The following is a 21,148-nucleotide window of genomic DNA, read 5'->3' on the forward strand; positions in this document are numbered from 1 at the left end:
TTTTATAAAAATGAGGGAATATATATATATAGTTGTAATCTTTATGTATATCTAGTTTTCTTCTTGTACATATTTAAAGAATATTTTCTATAAATTTGCAGTTTAAGTGAGTGTTTTTTTTATCTTAATTGCATAAAAATTTATAAATTATATTAGTGAAAATATAAAAAATACTTAACATAATTGTAAAACACACATTGTTTAAATCTAATTTTTTTATCCGATCAGCAAAATAATTTGTCAAAACACTAATACCAATCATCAATATTGTGCATGATCAGTTCGCTATTTCTTTCTCCAATGATTCATAAACACACAATGACATAATAATTCTATAATTTTTTTTTTTTGTCAATCGGATTTCATTCATATGCCACGAGTAGGGTTGTTAAAACAGGCTTAAAATTACAAGGTTTACCCGGTTCGTTTTAATATTTCGGACTCATAGCCCTGTATTTTTATTAGTAAAATTTTCGAGCTCATTTAGTGTTGAGCATATAAAATTTTGAGCCCATCACAAGCTGGCCCTGTTTTTTTTTCTCTAAACAATTTGTTTCAATATAACAATGTTTTAGGTTTTTTTTCTAAACGAAAAAAACATTTTTTTTTTCTCTTCCTCTCAAAAACGATTTGCCGTAGTTAATATTTGGGAGGAAAAAAGTCTTAGAATACGTAGTTAATATTTTTTTCTTTTAAAACTTGTTTAATCTTTATTATTATTACTTGTAGGTATTTTAAAGGAATACACATACAATACTATATATCATAATAAATAAAACTAGTGTTATTTTCTCTAAGTACTATTTTGCAGTTTTTACCGTTTAGATATTTTTAATCAGTCTTTTTTTATAAAAGATTATTAAAGTTTGAATGTGTTTTTTAAAAAAATGTGTTTTAAACTTTAATTTGTGCTATTATGAATTTTTTTGACAAAATATTGATATTTTATACCAAAAAAATAAAATAAAAAACTAATTAAAATTTATTATACTGGCATAATACTTGGTTTTTTTTTTTTGTCGATATGTAGAATTATATTATTATATTAGTATTTTATTTTTTACTTGCAAGTAAAGAATTTATTTTGTTTGCCGAAATGTTTGACTGATTTCGAAGGTACGTGAGTATTTTGGTAAATCACCAAAACCGAAAATCCTAATAACTATATTTTCCAAGTATATAATAATGATTAGTTTACGTACTGTAATTGATGGTATATACCACTGCTTGAAGGTTACATTGAAAGTTCTCTTTGATGAGTTTTTAAATCTCAGAAACCTTTTATCGTAGGAAAGTGTATCATTCTATTGTTCTTTTTGTATAGTTTCTATGCAACTTGAAGAAATATACGCAAAACTATATGACATTAAGTACTTAATTCAAAGATTAATACTATATTTTTTGAAAATACTAATTGACGGTCTAAATTTGGTTGAATGAATTATTGAGATTGGGAATATTTTGGTAGAACATTAAATACCGAAAGTACCCACAGATGAATGAAGAAATAACACCTCTACCCTCCTCATTTCATAATTTTGTCTTTATACTCCAGGTGTCTGTTGCTGAACGGTTAATTCTGGTACTTTTGGGCGGTGATTCTCATGTATTAAAAGAATACGAAAACCAATAATCAAAAGTCTCAATTATTATTATTATTTTTTAAATCTCTAGGATTCTCTACTAAAAACTTTACATTAGTTACACAAATAGTAGGAGTATAATTTTGGTGGAAGTTGGAGTTGGAAGTTGATTCAGAATTGGTGGTTGGTTTTCTAACGGCGGGGATTCCTGATATTCATTCCTTGCCATTCCTAGTACGTATGTGCTATGACTTGTTATCAAAGGACTGGTCAGTCCGGATTATTTACGTGTATAGGGAGGCTAATCGTCTTGCCGACGGCTTAGCTAACTATGCTTTTACTCATCCATCAGGCTTACAGTTGTTCGATACCTGTCCGGAGGCTCTTCTCTCTATCATGATGGAAGATGCGCGTGGAGAGGCGATCTCGCGATGGATTTGTTTGTAATTTTACTTTTTTTTCTTTTTTAGGGAGGTTTGTCTTCCTTTGTCTTACCAAAAAAAATAGTAGGAGTATAATTTTAAAAAATTCGTCATTTGACTAAAAAAAAATTAAACAGACTACTTTAAATCAGAGAATGAAATTCAAAGAATTTAAAAATTACAAATATTTTCACCTATAGAATACCCAAGATTCTTTCCTTCTTTCTATACAAGATGTCTAAAAATAGCCATTGGTTGTTATAGAATACAGAATCATTAATATAAAAATCAAACCCATAAACATGAATATAAAAATACAAAAATATTGCAAAACAGCTGTAACTTGACTGTTTCGGAAAATCCCACTTCACATGCTTCTTCATCTTCCCATTTTCTTTTCCTTTTTTTTTTCTCTAATATTCACTTTCTCTCTTTATTTATTTATTTTTTTTATTTTTTTTAGTTAAATGCTCTTAACCCTTTTATCAGACTCTATATAATCCCCTCCCAAATCCTTAATTTACCTCTTCCCCCTTCGCTCTCGAATCAAATCACTCACTTACTCTCTCTCTTTCTCTCTTCTTTAGCGTTTTTGTTTTGGTTCTCTTCCTCAATTTCTTCTTCCTACCTTTTTAACTTCTCTCTTTTTTTTTAATTTTTGATTATCAGTTTCTGTGTGTTTTGTTTTTGATAATAATATTTTTTTTTGATGTGGCAAAACTCTAGTGGATCTTGATGTTCAAACATTCATGTCTCCGGTGATTAGTGAAATCCTTAGATCTGGTTTAACTATAGACTCGTCTCTTAGACGCAGGACCCATCTTGTTCAATCTTTCTCCGTTGTCTTCCTCTACTGGTTCTATGTTTTCTCATAAATCATCTCTCCTTTAGCCCTCTTATCTATATATCTATATTCTCTATAACCATAATAATAACATAAAACTATATATTATATACTTCTTTCATATCTATATATTTACATAATAACGTTCGGGTCCTGCGTCTTTTTTTTTTTTTGTGTGTATTGATTTTCTTGTGTCGTGTGATATGAATAATAAAACTGAAATGGCGTCGTCGACTAGTGGAAATAGCTCGTCGACGATATCAATAACCGGTTTACAAAACTCCGGTTCAGAGTCTGATCTCCGCGGGCAACAACAAGATCTGATCGACGAGAGGAAGCGGAAGAGGAAGCAGTCGAACAGAGAGTCAGCTAGGAGGTCGAGGATGAGGAAGCAGAAGTATTTGGACGATCTCACTGTTCAGGTGACTCATCTACGTAAAGAAAACGCTCAGCTCGTCGCCGGGATCGCCGTCACGACGCAACACTACGTCACTATCGAAGCGGAGAACGACATTCTCAGAGCTCAGCTTCTCGAGCTCAACCACCGTCTCCAGTCCCTTAACGAGATCGTGGACTTCGTCGAAGCATCGTCTTCGTCTTCAGGGTTCGGTATGGAGACCGGTCAGGGATTAAACGACGTCGGTGGTGGTGGATTTTACGATGGAGTGATGAATCATATGAATTTAGGGTTTTATAATCAATCAATCATGGCTTCTGCTTCTACTGCTGGTGATGTTTTCAACTGTTGCTAAGTAGTAGTAATCAAAAATTTCATATCATTATCATCGTGAGATTAGACGAATCTTATCATGGGGTAAAGATGTAACTTTCTTATGTTGATGCTCTGTTTTTATATTATAAGATGATTTTAATTAAGTAACGCTCAATTAGAGTTTTAACTGATTGTAATTTATAGACAGTGTAAGATATGTGATGTCATGAAGATGGTGATGTGAGTTTGGTATAATTTTTTTTTTAATAATATAGTTTTGTCTTTTCCTTGGGGGTTTTCCTATATACCTTATTTGGGAGTATTTGTTGCTCTTATTAGAAAGATGAGATTTTTGGCTATTAGCGAAAATATTGAAAAACAAAAAAAAAAAATGTGAAAGATCGTGGACGGTTTTGTTGTAGATGGGTGGTCCTATAAGATATACTATATAGAAATGGTTTGTTGTGATTATTGTGTTGGAGACTATATTGTCCGATGTGATAAATCATGATGCATTTTGGTACTTACATCTAAAAATGAGTTATTATCATGGGTCACTCGAGTTTTCTCTTTTTCAAGAATCTTACGTACGAGAGGCACATGATTTCACTATATCAATAATTTCGTTTCTTTATTCCTTTAAATATCTACATGTCAATTCTTTCATCTCAAATTCCTATCAATTAAATGTACATATGTATGTAGGATTGTATCTTATTTATATGCAAACTGTAACTTTCATACCATACGTTCTTCTTATCAATCGAGGAATCTCAAACCAAAGTCTACACTAATCTTTGGAGTTGTGAAGCACACCGAGTACTTTTGTCATTGAAGACATATACAACTTCCAATTATATATTATTAACATTTCAGTAGAAAAACTCGAACAATGATCTCCTAACCTTAAAACGAGATCGATTTAAATCAACCCCTAGATGGAGGCTAGCTACCATGAATGAGTTTCAACGAAGTTTACAGTGGCAATAATTACGGAGTTTAGTCACAATGATGACATTCGATTAGATAATTTGACAAAACAAATCACCCTCAATGATCGTCAGGCACCAAAACAATATTTAATATTAACTTTTTACAAATCTACCAAGCAAATAGCCGTAAGTTGGTCACAGACGAAATGATTAAACCATAAACACACACAAGAAAAAGAAAATTAAAAAATTCCAATACTTGAAAACAACTCATGTATGTTCAATGAATCCATATAACTGGTGTTGTCTGATTAGTGATGTTGTCCTTATATGCTTATTGCAAATAAAATATAACTACGACTCAGTGAAAGGAATAAACAAATGGGGCAAGTAGCTGTTCGTGTATGTGACTTAGCGTACGAATAAATGCTATATACTTCAGGGTAATATTATGTGGCGTATATTTCTCTGTCTCCACCACAATTTGTTGTCATCGATTTCATCTTTTTATTTATAATTGATCCGAATAAATAATACACGTACGAAAGCTTGATTAGGAATCGATTCTTTAGATTGTTGCACCATTCGCTTCTTCATTATATATCTTCTGGCCTAAATTTGTATTTCATTTATTTACAATTATATATATTCGCGTTACCACTATCTATCATGAATCACATATACAGGTTCGTAATTCCCGGTCAAAAGCACTTACGTACAGGTTACAAGAGTAATTTGTTCACCCGTAAGATTTTCAATTGCACTTAAGGCCAAAAATAAACTCTAGTTGATAATTAGAAAGAGTTGTAACTCTTTTGATTAGAAAAGTTGTATATATAGAACTGTGAGAAAGGAGAAATGGAAACACATTGATTGAAGTGTTTAGTTAAGATCCAAGCAATGCATTACGAGCAATGTTGAGTCCAATAGACAACGGGAGAAACAAAAACTCTTCGAATCAATTTTTATGGTGTGGCAGACTGGCAGGTGTGGGATGGGCTCTCCAGTCTCCATTGATCATGAAGTCTAACTAGCAGTAAATTTTAATTGACCTGAGTTTTTTTTGTTTTTCTTCCGGAATGACGTCGTTTCAAACTTTTTCACTGTAGCTTGCCAAACTACGTCGTTTATTACGACTAACCCTTGAAAAAAAACAAAAAAGAGCCCAACGAAATTAGACGCTGTTGACTACTTCTCGCTGGCGACCATTATTTCATCTTCCTCAAAGTCAAAGGTTTGAAATAATAAATCTCGTTGTTTTTCTTTTTTTCGTTAGGTTTAATTTTAGTCTATGGATTCCGTAACAGTTTAAGGCATGGATCTTAGATAGTTTCTTAGATCGATTTTTTCGTTAGGTTTTAGTTTTCTTGATCGATTTTTGCATCCTGTCGAAGATTATTTTATTTGTTTACACGTTTCATTTTTTTACTGAAGACTCTCAGTGTCTCTATATATCGGTTTCCTTGCTTAAGAATTTACAAAAAAAAGGTCTGCCTGATCGTTTTTTTGCTTCCTGAAGTTCTCTGTTTCTAGTTGTCTTAGACTCTTAGCTAGTGTGTATTGGTTTGCTACTAACCAGGTGTTTTCCATTCTTTGTGTCATTGCTTTCATGTTATGCAACACAAAACTAAACGATCTGGTAGCTTATCTATGTGTTTTGGTAAACATAGTGAGATCTTCCATACTTACAGTAAAGAAAGATGATTTCATCATAAGAGAGTTCATGTAAACTTAAAACTTTTCGTTTCTTTAATCTATGTTAACTTTGATTATTTTACGTTTTTAAGTTTTGTTGGAAACATTACAAAACTTAAAAACATCTTCCGCGACCAGCTTACCTCATCTCGAAACAATTGAGTTAGGATTGGATTTTCCTTTGAATCATCTAGCCATCTAGGCTACACTCTGTTCTCTGTTTCTCGTTCTTTTGTGAGACATTTGCTTCATGTGTAGGCTTTTATGAGTTTTCCCACACCTGGAGACTTCTCATAATTCTCTGATTTTAAATCCATTACTCTATTCATAAACCATCTGTGTTAGTTGTCTGCTGTGAACTGCAGTTTATAATCTCTAGCTCTTGTCATTCATCACCAAATCACGTAGTAAGTAAACTTAACATCATTTAGGTTTACAAATATTGTTCTCTCTCTAAAGGAGATTATTTTGTTCTGTTTTTCTAATGTTATTGTTAACTCTTCTTGGTGATATGATCATTTTATCTTGACCAGCCAAGAATTGATCATTTTGTCTCCCTATGCAGATATCTAAAGTTTTTTCATTTTTGTTCTATGAGCACAACGACCAGGCGATGAATGACAGTGAAGAAGATGAAGATAATCAAAACCACCACCAACACCATGATCATGATCATAACCATGAACACTTCGAATCTGTCAAGGCCTCGTCTTCAAATGATTCTAAAGTTGATGACTAGTCGATCGGTTTTCGCCTCACTATATGACATTGAAGCCTTTAGTGGATCAGTGAAGATAATAACAAAACACATTAGTTTTGAGATTTTGGTTTCAAATTTCTACTCTTCCCCTTACCTAAAAGGTTAATTTGGCTTTATATATGTACATACAATGTGTAGATTGCACTACAATTGATCATTGACCAAATGTATGAGAAAAGTCTTCAGTCATGTTACATAATGTAAGCAAAATATCGCCATAAAAATCTTCGAAATTTATTAACACCCCACATAAAGAGATGCAACTAACTAGACTATTCTCAAATGGTATGGATCTTAGATAGTCTTTACTCATAATCATGACATTCGAAGAGAAAAGTAAACAAAAAAAGATCACTCTCAAGGGATCGTCACGCACCAAAAAGAATGCTTCATATCAACTTTTTTGCAAAGCCTACCAAGAAATAGGTGTAAGTAGTGGTGGTCATGGATGAAATGATTAAACATTATTTCATGAACAAAAGTCATTTTCTTCCAATATCTTAAAACTCATATATATATATATGTTCAATGAATCTATCTTCCGTGTATTGATTAGTGATCTTGTCCTTATTTGCTTGTAATGCAAAAAAATATACTCTGTTTCAAAAGGAATAAAAAAGTTGTACTCGTGACTCTGACTTAGCGTAAGAATAACACTATAACTTCCAAGGCAATAATATATGTGGAGTATATTACTTCATCTCCAGATTCTCAACCACTATTTTTATAATCGATCCAGAATCTATTCTTTAGCTACTTGCTCCATTCAAGAATTATCTAAACTAAATATATATATAAATTTTTGGATGGGCCAAATTGTGCAAAAAAAGAAAAAAAATAAACAAATGAGGGAACTGTAGCTGCTATTGACCACTCTGCAGAGGTTGTCGAGTGATTAAGAGGTTAGGTCGAGGCTTTTGTTTGGTAATGGGCCCTCAAAGAAAGCCCATTATTTAAATACTAATGACTAATGACTAATCAAATCTCTTGAAACAAAAGAAAAGTCACCTCACCTAGATTGGGACTTCTTCTTTCTTCCATGGGGCCAAGGTATGATTAGTGATTTCATACCTTAAATATGGATTTGTTTACAAAAAATTATACTATGATTTTAATTCAGAAGAAAAGTAAAAAATTTCACAAATTAACCTAATACAGTAGTAAGTAGCATTAAACAAAGTAAAAAAAGCACGAGGTGTGCGGTCTTGCGCGTGAGTTTGAAAAATAAAGTCGGGGTCTAACTCTAACCTAAGCCTGCTGACAAGTTTTGGCATTTATACTTGTAAAGTACATAACATTGATTAATGTTATTTAATTTGTCGTCACTAAATTTATGGCCTAACTGATGAGAAGTGGGTGAACGAATATGTTACTTTGATGTAAGACGAGAGTAAACAAAGTTGTAAAATAATTGCCATCAAAACTTTTATTTGAGTATTGACAAAAAAAAAAGTAGTCTTTATATATAAATATAAGTATATAGGGGCATCAAAGTTTTTGGCTTTTGCGGCTAATGGAGAAACAGTAACACGTAGAGCGCACTCCCTCCCTCCTCGTGGCCCAGAAAGCCACCAAACCTATCTTCTTTACTTCAATAGTATAAATTTATGTTGCATGGAAACGCGGAAACGAAACATTTCGGAAACGGAAAACGGGTTTTTTCAAAAATTAAGTAATGGAAACGTGTAGGAAACGTATATACATATATATATATAGAGATATAATAAATCCCCAATCATAAAAACCATATTAAAAAATTTTGAAACAACACAAATTCAAAACATATATTAAATAGTTTAATTAAAAGTAAATCTGTAAAAAAAATAAACATTCAAAATCAAATTTTTTGACTAGCATCATTATATATTTAGGGATTTTAAATTTTAGGCTACTAATTATATTATATTTTTTTATCATTATATGTATCATGAATTCTTATATTTTCAATTTATTTATTTATTAAATTTTGAAATTATAAAAAAGAGTTTCCGTCATGTTTCCAAAACGGAAACGGAGTTTCCATCGTGTTTCCAAACAGAGATTTGTAGGAATCGTGTTTCTGTGACTTGTTTCCGAGTTTCCACGAGTTTCCGTTTCCGAAACGTTTCGGAAACGGGAAACACACTTCAAAAAGAGTTTCCATGCAACATAACTATAAACCCAAAAATATAAATCAATTTACTAATTTGGAAATGGTGATTAATTAACTTTTTAAAATGGTAGTTAAATGGTAAGTCTATCTCTTTAGGGATATGAATTAGCCAACTTTTATGGAGTATTATAATTTATTTTTCTTAATGATGTTTTTAAATTTTAAATCATTCATTCATATGTTGATTCCCAAATAGACAAAAATCTTTAAGAAAAAGCAAAAGTTTTTTTTTTTTTAAATTACAAAATAAAATAAAGAAAAAGCAAAAAAAAAAAAAAGGTAGAGAGAGGAACGTGGCACAATTCCCCGTGCGTGTTTCTTCCTTCCTTGCCAGACGCAAAACGCAGACGCGCACCCCAAACCCCCCAAATAAACAAAAACCAAAAACTGCTTCCCCTCTCTCTCTCTCTCTTTCTCTCAGATCGATTTGGGGTTGTGCCGATCAAATCAACGACGGTTAAATCTCCGCCGTTTATTTTCATCGTCGGAGGATCTCTATCTCTATCTAATCTAATCTCCTGTGTACGTACGTATGCCCCTTTCTTGTGTTTTTTGATTCCGCCCAGAACCTTCGTTGTTGTCCCTTGGTGATTTACAACGAATTGACTTAGCATTTCTAGGTTGATTTCTAATATTTTCGTGTTCGTTCACTCAATCTCTCTGTTTTAAAAAATTCGTGTTTTCTTGTTCTTTGACTCAGTCATTTCATTTCATGTCCTGAGTCCATTAGAATTGATCGCTTTTGTTTGATAACATGAAACAAATTTTTCTTCTGTTTTGGTTATAAGAGTTTCAGATCTTATTGTATTGTGTGTTTTCTTGGTGTGCTTCTGCAGGGAGGAAGACAAGTGGCTGTTGTACAAGTTTGTTGTGTGTGTTTTAAGTTAAAAGGATTATGGGTTCAGTTTGTTGTGTAGCTGTGAAAGACAGAAAGGTTCCACCTAGTAGTAGTGGTGGTGGTGGACCTGCGACTAGTGCATCTGTTGTTCATCGTAACTCAGCGTGTTCGCCACAGTGGAGTTTCCGGCGTGACAATAGGAGACGAGTTGCTGATGAGATTGAGGGTTCTCCTTATTACAGTTCTTTTGTTGGGAGTAGAGGTATTAGTATGGATAAGATGTCTTTAGGATCTGAAAGAGGTACTCTTTCTGAGGAGGGAGGTACACCTCCTGATGGACATTTAGGCACTCCTGCTTCTCAGAAATCAGCTACTCCTGATTTGAGTACTAATTCTATGGTTCCACCTTCTTCAGGTAATTTAATTCCATAAGACAACAACTAGTATTGGGAGCTTTATCTAGACTAGAATCTATCTCGTTATATTGAAAAGCATATGTAGTTGCCAGATGAATTTTTTAGGTAGGATGTTTATCTTGCCGTTACTGCAATGAATTAAGCTTGCTTATGTACTCTTGCTGTGTCTTATGTTAACTCTTTTCTGTGCGGCAGGTTCATCATTGGCAAGCAGTGATCTCATTGAGGTGAGATGATCGATTTGAACTCTAGTTTAAGCTTACGAGTTTTGGTTTGTTCTCTGTCCTGTGTGTTTCTCTTGAAGCACCTTTTACTTCCTTACAATTTGAAGTTAAGAGTGCTTGGACTTCTCTTCTACTTAGGAAGTAATATCTTTTTTCCTTCAGGGTTTCTTAGCCTCTTTTTGGATCGTCACTGTTTCAGGTGAAGAATTTAATTGACTCACCTGGAGTTGTCCCGTCAGCTCAACCGAAACCTTTGTTCTCTACACCTTCTCTTCCCAATCCAGTCGGTGATCTTTCATCAGCTCACTCTCGTTTGCTTCCTCCTAAATCCACACCATCAAGACGGGCTAGGCGTTCACCTGGGCACCAGTTGTTTAGGCAGGTTTCTGATAGTCAAATTTTAGGATTGAAATCCCCAAATAACAATTACTCAGTCTCAGAAGGAAGGTCATCGTTTGTGCTTTCGACCTGTAGCAATGACTTCGCCACCGGATCCCAGTACGCTTCCTCTGAAGGTGGCTGGTCTATGAACACTTTTTCTGAGCTCGTGGCGTATTCTCAAAGGGAGAGATGGTCTTTTGATAGCGAACACTTAGGCTCTGGCAGACGGAAACTAAGTGGTGGTAGCAGCAGATTCTCCTTCTCCCCTTCCGTTGTTGATCAACAGACTTGTGGTGCTTGCTCAAAGTTACTAACGGAGAGGTCTTCTATTGCCAATTTCGAGCTCCCAATTGCTGCTGTTCTTGCTTGCGGCCATGTTTACCATGCAGAGTGCTTAGAGACCATGACTACCGAAATAGAGAAGTACGATCCTGCCTGTCCCATATGCACGATTGGGGAGAAACGGGTTGCGAAAATAACGAGGAAAGCTCTAAAAGCGGAGGCGGAAGCGAAGGCAAAGCAGTACAAAAGATGTAAAAACCGTGTGGTAGATAGTTACGGTGAGAGTGAATGTGATGAGTTTGTGTTCGAGAAAATGGGGAAACGAGAAGGCAAAGCTCTCAAGCTGGAACCTAGTTGCAGTAGCAAGAGCTCGTCTAATAAGTCATTCTTGAAATGGCACTTCGCTTCCATCAGCTCCAAGTGGAGTAAACCCTCGTCCAAAGACTCTGCATTGAAGAAGGGGTTTTGGTCTAGACATCGTAATAACCGTTCTTCACCAAGCATAGAGGTAAAGACCCATACACTCTGAATTCTTTTCAAACCTGAATTGTGAATGAAATGATAGCCTTGTAATAACGGATAAGACATATTTCAGGGACTTAACCAGACATCTCAGCTATGATGAAACCCCTGGATCTGGATCAGAGGCATGTGGGTTATTTAGGAAAGCTTTGTAAAAAACAGTATTAAGCATCAGTTTCAGCTTTAGCCTTTAGAGCTGTGTTTTAACGTTTTTTTTTTTGGATGTTTTGTGTGTTTCAGTGTAACCTGTGGGGATAATTTTTAGTAATGAAACAAACATGTCATGTTAGGGAGATTTGAGAAATTGCCAGCCATTTACAAAGATCCTAATTTTAAAACAGGCATCTCCAGTTTTACATAGCACGAGGTTTTGTTGTTTACGAAAGTTCCAGAGGAACTCAAAATCTGCTCCAATTCTTTGCAACCGATAATGGAATTATATCAAATCTTATGATTTGCTCACACTTGAAAGTATTGTTTTTACCACCATGAAGAGTATACACAAAACATTACAATATTGGCTTACCAAAGTGTACACAAGGCTCAGTTTCGTATACAAATGTGAAAACTAACACCTACAGTTTTCACAAAATCTATCTTTTTTTTTTATATGCCACAACAAATATTACAGATATACGTATAAGGTGTATTTTATATAACCCCTATCTATAAAAATGCGAAGAGCGACTTTTCTTGCGCTTCAAGAATCATACTCCCCCAATTAACCGGCATTGCCAGTCTGTAAAGGTTGTGAAAAAGCACTGAAGCTTTTCAGACAACAAAGTCGTGCAATTGATGGGGATTAGAGAATCTGGCATCTTGCTGGTTTCCAAGGCCAACGTAGCGATTGTAATCATCAATACCAAACCCATGATAGTTCATCAAGCTGTCGTACTCTCCAGTGGTAGCACGGTCTGGTTTCGGATCTGCAAACACGAGATTCTCTTCTCCATGAGATGTATATGCGATGTTGTTGTTGTTGATGTTTCCCTGATTGTGTTGTTGTGAAGAAGACTCTTCGTGTTTGAGCTGAGAAGTTTCTTGCGTTTTGTTGTTGTCTTGATTAGAGTTAGTCTCTAACTCTGAATCTCCAAACTCTTCTTTATACATCTCTTCGATCATCGGTTTCCATAGTCGAACTCTCGCGTTAATAAACCAGTTTGCAACCTCGAAAAATGTCAAGAATCAGAAGACCATTCAAATTTAAAGCAAACAACAAAAAAAAGTGAGACCTCATCGCCTTCTCTGTTACCTGGTTTTTCGATAGTCCTGTTTGCTTTGAAAGCATGATTTTCTCTGATTCCTTAGGATATCTACAAAAACCTTGAAATGGTTATTACTTAAGCTAAGAGAAGCACAAATAGTAAGAAGTGTTTTGATAACCAAACAACGTACGGGTGAAGGAAATGCTCAAAGAGCCAAGCGCGGAGTATAGAGACAGAGTTTTCAGGTAAGCCTCTTTGAGGTCTCCAAGCTGGTCTAACCATTCCAAGCTGTTGATGTAAAGCTCTTTGTTGTCTCAACCGTTGATCTAAATACCTAAGACGTGGTATCCTCTCACCTTGTTCATCAGAAGTCTCTCTCTCACCAAGCTTCCCTCTGATTACCTGAATCTGCTCTTTTATCGCGTCCCGCAAGCAACGGAAATGACGAGAGATTCTATTCAGAGCGACGGATGTGTAAGGCTTAGCTGCTCCAAGACCTGTTACCATCTCGAAAGACGAAGCTAAAGCTTCCATTTGATGGTGGTATTGGTTATACCTTTTATCTACCTGCAACAACAATCATCAAAAAATTATAAAAACATTCTACTCTCACTCACTTATAAAAAGTATTCAAATTATGATTTGTTCTTACCTCATCCACCATTGTTAAGAGCTTGCTCTTCTTGTTCTGTAACTCCTGACGTTCTGAAGGAGATAACTCCTGCGACTGTTGCGGTTTCTCATCTTCTGTAATGTTGTTATCACTCGACCCATTTTGAAAGTCTTGACCTTTATCGTTGTTCTTCATCTTCTTATTCCCCAATTTCAATTCTTTCCTGACACTAACAACTTCATCAAGCAACTGCTGAGTGGGTTTAAGGTAACGAGATCTCAGAACACTACTCACAAACCCTGATGTCTCGTAACGGTAATTGTTGTAGAATCCAACACCATTGTTGTTGTTGTTGTAACCAGAGGAAGGTATCATTTGGTCAGAGTGATGCTGTTGTTGTTGATGATGATGATGATGATGATGATGACCACTCAAGCTCTTCCCATTCTCATCCGGCGACATAGTAGAAGCATTATTGTAGTTCAGTTGGTTCGAAAGATTCTGGTAATGGTATTGAAAGGGAGAGACAGAGACAGCTGACTGGATCTGATTACCAAGGCTTAAAGAAAGACCACCACCGTGAAAACTCAGATCGTTACTTGACACAGTAACGTTCCCGTTGACGGCAACGTCGCTTGTTGTTGGTGGGATAAACACCATCTCGTTGTTATGTCGAACATCTCCGGAGACAATCTCGGAGAAAGATGCAGCAGAGGAAGAAGTAGCTTGTTGTTGTTGCTGTTGTTGTTGTTCGTTGAGGTAAATGGATTCATGATACATAGATTGCATGCCGACACTGTTTGGATAATACACAGCCATTGATTTGTGTGTTTTGTAATGTAAAAAAGAAGAAAATGTTGTTTACATCCGATTGTCTGAAAGAGAGAAGAGAGAGAGAGACGTGTAAGTTTAAAAAACTTGAATTGTGGATAGAGATAAGTAATAAAAGAACAATCTTTGAAATGGTTAAAACATCATATTCTTTTACGCCGCAATTACTGATGAATTCAAGAAACAAATGAAACCCCAGAAATCCCTAAATCTAGGTAAAAGAAGATATCAAAACCCTAAATTTAATCTTTTTATTTGTACAGATGAAACTTTCCACTTCAATCAGTGACGCAACCATAAAAAAAAAAAAAAACAGAGCATGATGATGATGATGAAACCATGAGATATATATAAAAAGTGTTCTCTTTTTCTTTTTCTTGGTTATAAGAATTAACAGAGAAGATGGATGATGATGATAAAAAATTTCTAAAAAGGAAATCTTTTTTTAAAAAAAGAAACACAGTACAAGTAACAAGTCAATCATAATCAAGAAACTAATACTAAGAACAATCGAGTTATTATAAAAAAAAGTTTAAAGAAAAAGGAAAAAAAAAATCACAACCTGAGATGATAAAGTTTTAAAAGCCTCTACAAAAAGAGAGATTGTGGATGTGACTGAATCAGGGAACACAGAGATAAAAAGAGAGAAGAAGAAAGAAGAAGAAGAAGAACTTCGAACAGTCGAAGACAAAAAGAGAGAGAGAGAGAAGACACCACCCAATCCCAAGAGACGATTTTTATTATTATAAATTGCAATATATTAAATTATAAACAAATTTTTTTTGGTGCTTTAACTCACAAAGAACAGAACCAAACCATCTTATCATTGGAACCTCGACAACAAACCCTGATTTTTTAAAATTTTATAATTAATATATAATAATGTTTAACAAATATATAATTAAACATATGAGGAGAAAATTTGACAATCTCTACCAGTAATTTATTTTTGTTTGTTTTTTTTATTCCAACCGAAGCTTCTATATCAAATTATCATTTTATATAATAGTTTTTTTTTTCTGTGCCAACCATTTAGAGAACAGCACGCGTGAGCAGAAAATTCATTTATATATTTTTCTGATAGGGTTATTAAGATAATAGAGAATATTTTTCATAAAATATGCATTTAAATTTCAAGTTAATTTGATAAATAAATAAAAAGAGAATATTATTGGAACCAGAACGAATACTGTGTTGTCATTGACTTGACTTGGTGCTTATAAATTTTTTTAAAAAAGAGTATAGTATCATTTAAAAAATATAAACAAGAGTTGAGTTTTTCGTATTCTATGTTTTTTTTTTTTTGTTGTTGTGAAGTTTAATACTAGCTTGGAAACAAATTCAAGCAACCGTTCGAGTTGTTTTACTATTAAATTTCTCCACCAAAGCTTAATGACAGATTAATTTAACTAAAGCATCTCTCAAATTAGTTGTGGTTGTGCGATTAAAATCAATGGGTTAGTCATGAACCAAACATATGTTTTTATTTCTTCTTACATGATTGCGGTAGGGATCCTTGGCTATAAGCCAACGAGAAACATGTGTTACGTGAGAGAGATTATGATACTACTTCATAAACTAATCTATGAAGTCTCTAAATACATGTAATTGAAATCAATCAACAAATAAACATATTTTTTGTTGCTCTCCTACTATTTTATAATAAGGCAGGCATACGTGTATCGTTCGCGTAATACATCGGGCACACATTTCTTATTAAGTGACGTGCAAAAGAGGAAACTAAATAAATTCAGAATTTTCTATTTTCTTACATGATTCACACAAATAAATAAAATAACTAGAAATGTCAACAAAACAATATATTAAAAATGAAGTTATAAAATTTGCAAAACCACCCCTAGAGCTAAGAGAAATTGATTTGCCAGAAGTGTTGCTTTGAGGAAGAAGTGTTTGTGTATGCTCAATTGCTTAATTGAGGGATTAAAGGACCCTTAACAACCAGTTGGTGACTACTGACTACCCAATTTCCTTCCTTGTAACGAAAAATCTAATAATTTGACTAACCCAATAAACATATATCTTCTTGAATCATCAAGTGGTTATGTATATGTGACATGAGGAACAATGTATTTATTCATAAACCAAAAAAATGGATGTTTTTATTTATAAATTTATAAAACAATATAAAATGGAAGCTTTATGATGGGTCGATTCCTTGTCCCAAGAGGATCTATGGAGGTTGTGTAATAAATAATAGAAAAAGTAGAATTTGAATAAAAATGATGAAGAATTGAAATAAATAAGGTAGCTGTGTCGGACGCGAGGTTGGTGAAAGTGGCCAAAAAAAACAAAAAGACTTGGACGCCAATTTGTTTTGTAGACGACGTTCGTTAACGGATTTGTGTCCATTATTCATAAATGTTTATTCTTTACTATTTTGTTTTAATTTTTTGTTTTTATTCTTTTATTGTTTTTTGTTAATTTCTGGTTGAGTATTGGTTTTGTTTATAGATTGGAACAGCCGACACAAACCTTTCAATGAGAATCAATGTGTTACACCAAATTATCTTCATTTTTTTTTTGTTTAATGAGTGGATTTTTCTTTCTTTCTTTAATGTACAATTGGCAAACGACTGGTGAGTGTAATAATATATGGGAGTAAATCCAAATATATGAAAGGTTGAAATATTTTTTAACTTTCTAAAATAGGTTTTAATGAATGTGGATTTCTAAAGCGAATTATGATGAGTTTTATAATACTATGATGTAAGAAGGTGATGAACCGACGATGAGTGATGATGATATAGTGCTAAATGAGGAAAATAACGAGTAAGAAATCAACAGCTTTGGTTTGGACAAAAGCTCTCTCCCACATTTAGTACACCTACATTATATGACAGCTAATAATAATCAATATGTTTAGTTATGATATAAAAATAATCGCAATTTGGTTTATGAATACTTCATAGTTTTTTTTTTTTTTTTTTTTTTTGAAACTTCATAGTTCATACTATGAGTTATTTTATTTTGAAGAATACATGTAATTGACATCAACGTAAGAGTTTAGTAGTATATATGGTTATATATTCACCGTTGAATAGTAATTAATCCCATAGTTAACAGATGAAAACACATTTTCAAAACATACATAAAACAACGTACGTAGCACACAATAATTTCCCTTGCAGTGCATGAGATTACAACGTCAAGACAATAATAACACTATTAAACCTCATTATTAATGGATACAAACTTTTTTTTTTATCAACTGATTTTATATATATGTTACTTATTTGTTGGAACGGTCATACAAGATTACATTCATTATCCACCATTTCCCAAAAAACAGCAGTTGCTAAGTTAGTTGGGGGTATTGGTTTGAGATTTGAATAGAGTTTTAAAGATTTTAGATGTTATGTAGAATCTGTTGTTATTAGAACAAGACTTTGTTAAACTCTGTTAAAGTTTAGTGTTATTAGTTTGTGATTTGTAAAAAGTCATTTAAAATCTTCAGAAATTTGGGTTATTGGATTCAGACTTTTATAAAGTCATTAAAAGTTTTGTGTTATTCAATTAAAACAAAAGAATCTAGGATTGTTAATGAGTTCAATTATTATGTTATTGGTTCATGATTTTAAAAACTTTCTTTAGAAAATAAAGTCATGGAAAGTATCACAAAAATACAGGGATTGTTTGGAGACTTTACAAGATTTTAGAAAACTAATCCACAAAACTCTCTAACAATCTTCAACAATCATTCATTTGTTCACTTTTAATGATTTTATTAAACTCTTAAAAAATCTTCATAAATCTCAAACCAATACCCTGTTTCAGTTAAGGAAACCTGAAATTTACAAAAAAGAGTTTAAACTCTATACTATCCAAAAGACCAATCCTAGCTACCCAAAGGATGAAACCTTCTCACCGTCAAACACTTGATACATCCACGTTAGATGACTAGACGTAACATACGGCTATAACCTGTACTCACTTGTGACATAACCAGTACTCACTTGTGAGTTGTGACGCTCTGTGGCTGTGGGATGAGATGAGCTCCTCTATTAGCTTTTGGATACAAACAAGTGACATAACCAGTACTCACTTGTGAGTTGTGACGCTCTGTGGCTGTGGGATGAGATGAGCTCCTCTATTAGCTTTTGGATACAAACTAAAGTGGAGTTTCTAATGTTAGTAGTGGATATAATTGCGAATTACCTTTTCTAATAAATCCCATAAGGCCAGCCATAGTCTAGCGAAAACCTCTTCAGCAACTAGCGGGTTTAATAAACCTCTTTGTAAACTAGAGGGTTATTAAAAAACGGCAAGATGTTCGATCAAAACGTCACGGAGTGCCAAACCTTTAAAAGAGAAAATTGCTTTCAAGGTTCTTCTCTCAGTATCAACGGAGTTGAAACAGTTCTTCTTCTACTCAGAGATCCAATTTCGTGCCCATTCTCGTCTCTATTTTGATGTTCAAAGTTTTGATCTTCGAGAAATTTGCAAAGATCTAGAGTGTTGAAAAACCCTGGGATGTGAGTTAAACGGAGAACCAAAAAAAAACAATGGCGAAAGCGTCGACGAGCGTTTGGGTCACAATGCAAAGGAAGAGATGGGCTATGGTGGTTTTACTGTTTGTATCTGTATCAACAGTTGGTGTAATCCTCGTGAGATCTAGCTTCGAATCCTGTAGCTATAGCGGCCAATTCGTGAAGGAGAAGAATGAAGTTAACAGCGCCACGAAGTTTCAATCGAATCCTCTAGGTTTCATGAAATCAAAGCTTGTTTTGTTAGTTTCTCATGAGTTATCACTCTCAGGTGCTGATTTGATTCTCCTATTTTTGATCTGGGTTCTCGAAAAATTTCAACTTTTTTTCTGAAGGGATGATTGGTTTTGTGTGACAAAAAGGTGGACCTTTGCTGTTAATGGAATTGGCGTTTTTGTTAAGAGGAGTTGGTTCTGATGTTGTTTGGATCACTAATCAGAAACCAGTTGAGGCAGATGAAGTTATCTACAGTCTAGAGCACAAGATGTTGGATCGTGGAGTTCAGGTTCTCTTAGTTTCTACCATTAGACTGCTTAATTTGTTGTAAAAATGTTGTCTTGAGCTTCTTCGTAGTTCTTTGGGGGGGTTTTTGGTGTTAACGTGAGCTTTCTTGACTCCAGGTGATCTCTGCAAAGGGTCAGGAAGCCATAGATACTGCTCTGAAGGCTGATTTGATTGTACTAAATACTGCTGTGGCTGGGAAATGGCTGGATGCTGTTCTCAAGGAGAATGTTGTAAAAGTTCTACCTAAGATCCTTTGGTGGATTCATGAGATGAGAGGACACTATTTCAATCCAGATTTGGTCAAACACCTCCCTTTTGTTGCAGGGGCAATGATTGATTCTCACGCAACTGCTGAGTACTGGAAAAACAGAACTCAGGCTCGCCTAGGGTTCGTTTCCTCCTATACAGTAAACTCAGTTGGATTCACTTATTTTTTTTGCTTCTTGTAGCTTAACACTGTTCTATGAATGTTGGAATACAGGATTAAAATGCCCAAAACTTATGTGGTGCACCTAGGAAATAGCAAGGAATTGATGGAAGTAGCTGAAGATAGTGTTGCCAAGAGAGTTCTCCGTGAGCACGTCCGAGAATCTCTTGGAGTTCGGAATGAAGACTTACTCTTTGGCATTATTAATAGTATGCCATCTTCTTATGTCTTTCTTTTCTCAGTTTCCTGAGGAGTATCATCTATTTAATAAGGAGTAAGAGTTTACTTGAGTTTGTTATTATTTTCAGGTCTATCACGAGGAAAAGGCCAAGACCTGTTTCTCCGAGCCTTCCACGAAAGTCTTGAAACAATCAAAGAGAAGAAACTTCAGGTACCAACAATGCATGCAGTAGTTGTAGGAAGCGACATGAGCCGGCAGACAAAGTTCGAGACTGAACTACGCCACTTTGTCCAAGAAAAGAAACTTGAGAGCTTTGTCCACTTTGTCAACAAAACTCTAACCGTAGCTCCGTATATAGCAGCCATAGACGTTCTTGTCCAGAATTCTCAAGCCAGAGGAGAATGCTTTGGGAGAATAACAATCGAAGCCATGGCCTTTAAGCTACCTGTACTTGGTACTGCAGCCGGAGGTACAATGGAAATTGTACTGAACGGAACGACCGGTCTGTTACATAATGCAGGTAAAGAAGGCGTGACACCTCTTGCCAAGAACATAGTGAAATTGGCAATGCAAGTTGAGTTAAGGTTAACAATGGGGAAAAATGGGTATGAGAGAGTAAAAGAGATGTTTTTGGAACATCATATGTCACATCGAATAGCTTCAGTGCTCAGGGAAGTCTTGCAACACGCAAAAGCTCATGCTTTACGATGAGATGAGATCATTAAACTACAATGTTTCTTGATCTCTCTCTCTCTTATTTATTCTGTTCATAGAAATATACAATACTACCGCATTGTTTTTTCTTTTCTTTTGTGTATACGAGTTGAGATTAGCTTTGCTGCTGAATTAAACTACAATGTTTTCTTATATCCACGAATACGGGTTGAGATTAGCTTTGCTGCTGAATTAGTAAAGTACTAAAGTGTAAGTATCCAGGGATTAAACTGAAAAAACCAAAACGTATGGGGTCAAAACTAGAATATATATAAAATAGCGGGATTAAATAGATATAAGTTACGAATGTTTCAGTTGTGAAAAAAATCAAACGGGAAGTATAAACAGAACAGATTCTTTATTGTTTAAGCAGAGAGAAAGAAAACAAAAGCATAAAAAATCTCA

The 21,148-nt window shown here is 34.3% G+C and overlaps 4 protein-coding genes and 1 long non-coding RNA gene across 6 annotated transcripts; 4 read left to right on the forward strand and 1 right to left on the reverse strand.

The window, feature by feature from the left end:
- Positions 1-2,350: 2,350 nt before the first annotated feature.
- On the forward strand, positions 2,351-3,845 carry LOC104713187 (bZIP transcription factor 44). The gene has a single exon (XM_010430256.3). It carries the CDS (start codon positions 3,053-3,055, stop codon positions 3,599-3,601), a length of 549 nt encoding a protein of 182 aa, XP_010428558.1. The 5' UTR covers positions 2,351-3,052; the 3' UTR covers positions 3,602-3,845.
- A 1,863-nt stretch (positions 3,846-5,708) lies between these two features.
- On the forward strand, positions 5,709-7,172 carry LOC104713188 (uncharacterized). Its single transcript, XR_755585.3, has 2 exons — positions 5,709-6,595; positions 6,754-7,172. It is a non-coding gene; the product is annotated as an uncharacterized LOC104713188 (long non-coding RNA).
- A 2,164-nt stretch (positions 7,173-9,336) lies between these two features.
- On the forward strand, positions 9,337-12,058 carry LOC104713189 (uncharacterized). Of its 2 annotated transcripts, none has more exons than XM_010430257.3 (5): positions 9,337-9,622; positions 9,937-10,353; positions 10,550-10,581; positions 10,778-11,749; positions 11,837-12,058. In XM_010430257.3, exons 2-5 carry the CDS (start codon positions 9,996-9,998, stop codon positions 11,861-11,863), a joined length of 1,389 nt encoding a protein of 462 aa, XP_010428559.1. In that variant the 5' UTR covers positions 9,337-9,622; positions 9,937-9,995; the 3' UTR covers positions 11,864-12,058. The 2 variants fall into 2 exon arrangements, with proteins under 2 accessions (XP_010428559.1, XP_010428560.1); XM_010430258.3 differs by having other exon boundaries at positions 9,342-9,626.
- Positions 12,059-12,217: 159 nt separating this feature from the next.
- Positions 12,218-15,381, reverse strand: LOC104713190 (BEL1-like homeodomain protein 3). Its single transcript, XM_010430260.2, has 5 exons — positions 14,975-15,381; positions 13,621-14,456; positions 13,159-13,535; positions 13,016-13,076; positions 12,218-12,930 (listed from the first exon to the last, which is right to left on the reverse strand). Exons 2-5 carry the CDS (start codon positions 14,398-14,400, stop codon positions 12,535-12,537), a joined length of 1,614 nt encoding a protein of 537 aa, XP_010428562.1. The 5' UTR covers positions 14,401-14,456; positions 14,975-15,381; the 3' UTR covers positions 12,218-12,534.
- Positions 15,382-18,714: 3,333 nt separating this feature from the next.
- LOC104713191 (uncharacterized) lies at positions 18,715-20,921 on the forward strand. Its single transcript, XM_010430261.3, has 5 exons — positions 18,715-19,188; positions 19,280-19,422; positions 19,538-19,809; positions 19,903-20,057; positions 20,157-20,921. Exons 1-5 carry the CDS (start codon positions 18,936-18,938, stop codon positions 20,738-20,740), a joined length of 1,407 nt encoding a protein of 468 aa, XP_010428563.2. The 5' UTR covers positions 18,715-18,935; the 3' UTR covers positions 20,741-20,921.
- The last annotated feature ends 227 nt before the right edge of the window (positions 20,922-21,148 follow it).

The sequence above is a fragment of the Camelina sativa genome, chromosome 9 (genome assembly GCF_030686135.1).
Source record: "Camelina sativa cultivar CO46 ecotype springtype chromosome 9, ASM3068613v1".
Lineage (NCBI taxonomy): Eukaryota > Viridiplantae > Streptophyta > Magnoliopsida > Brassicales > Brassicaceae > Camelina > Camelina sativa.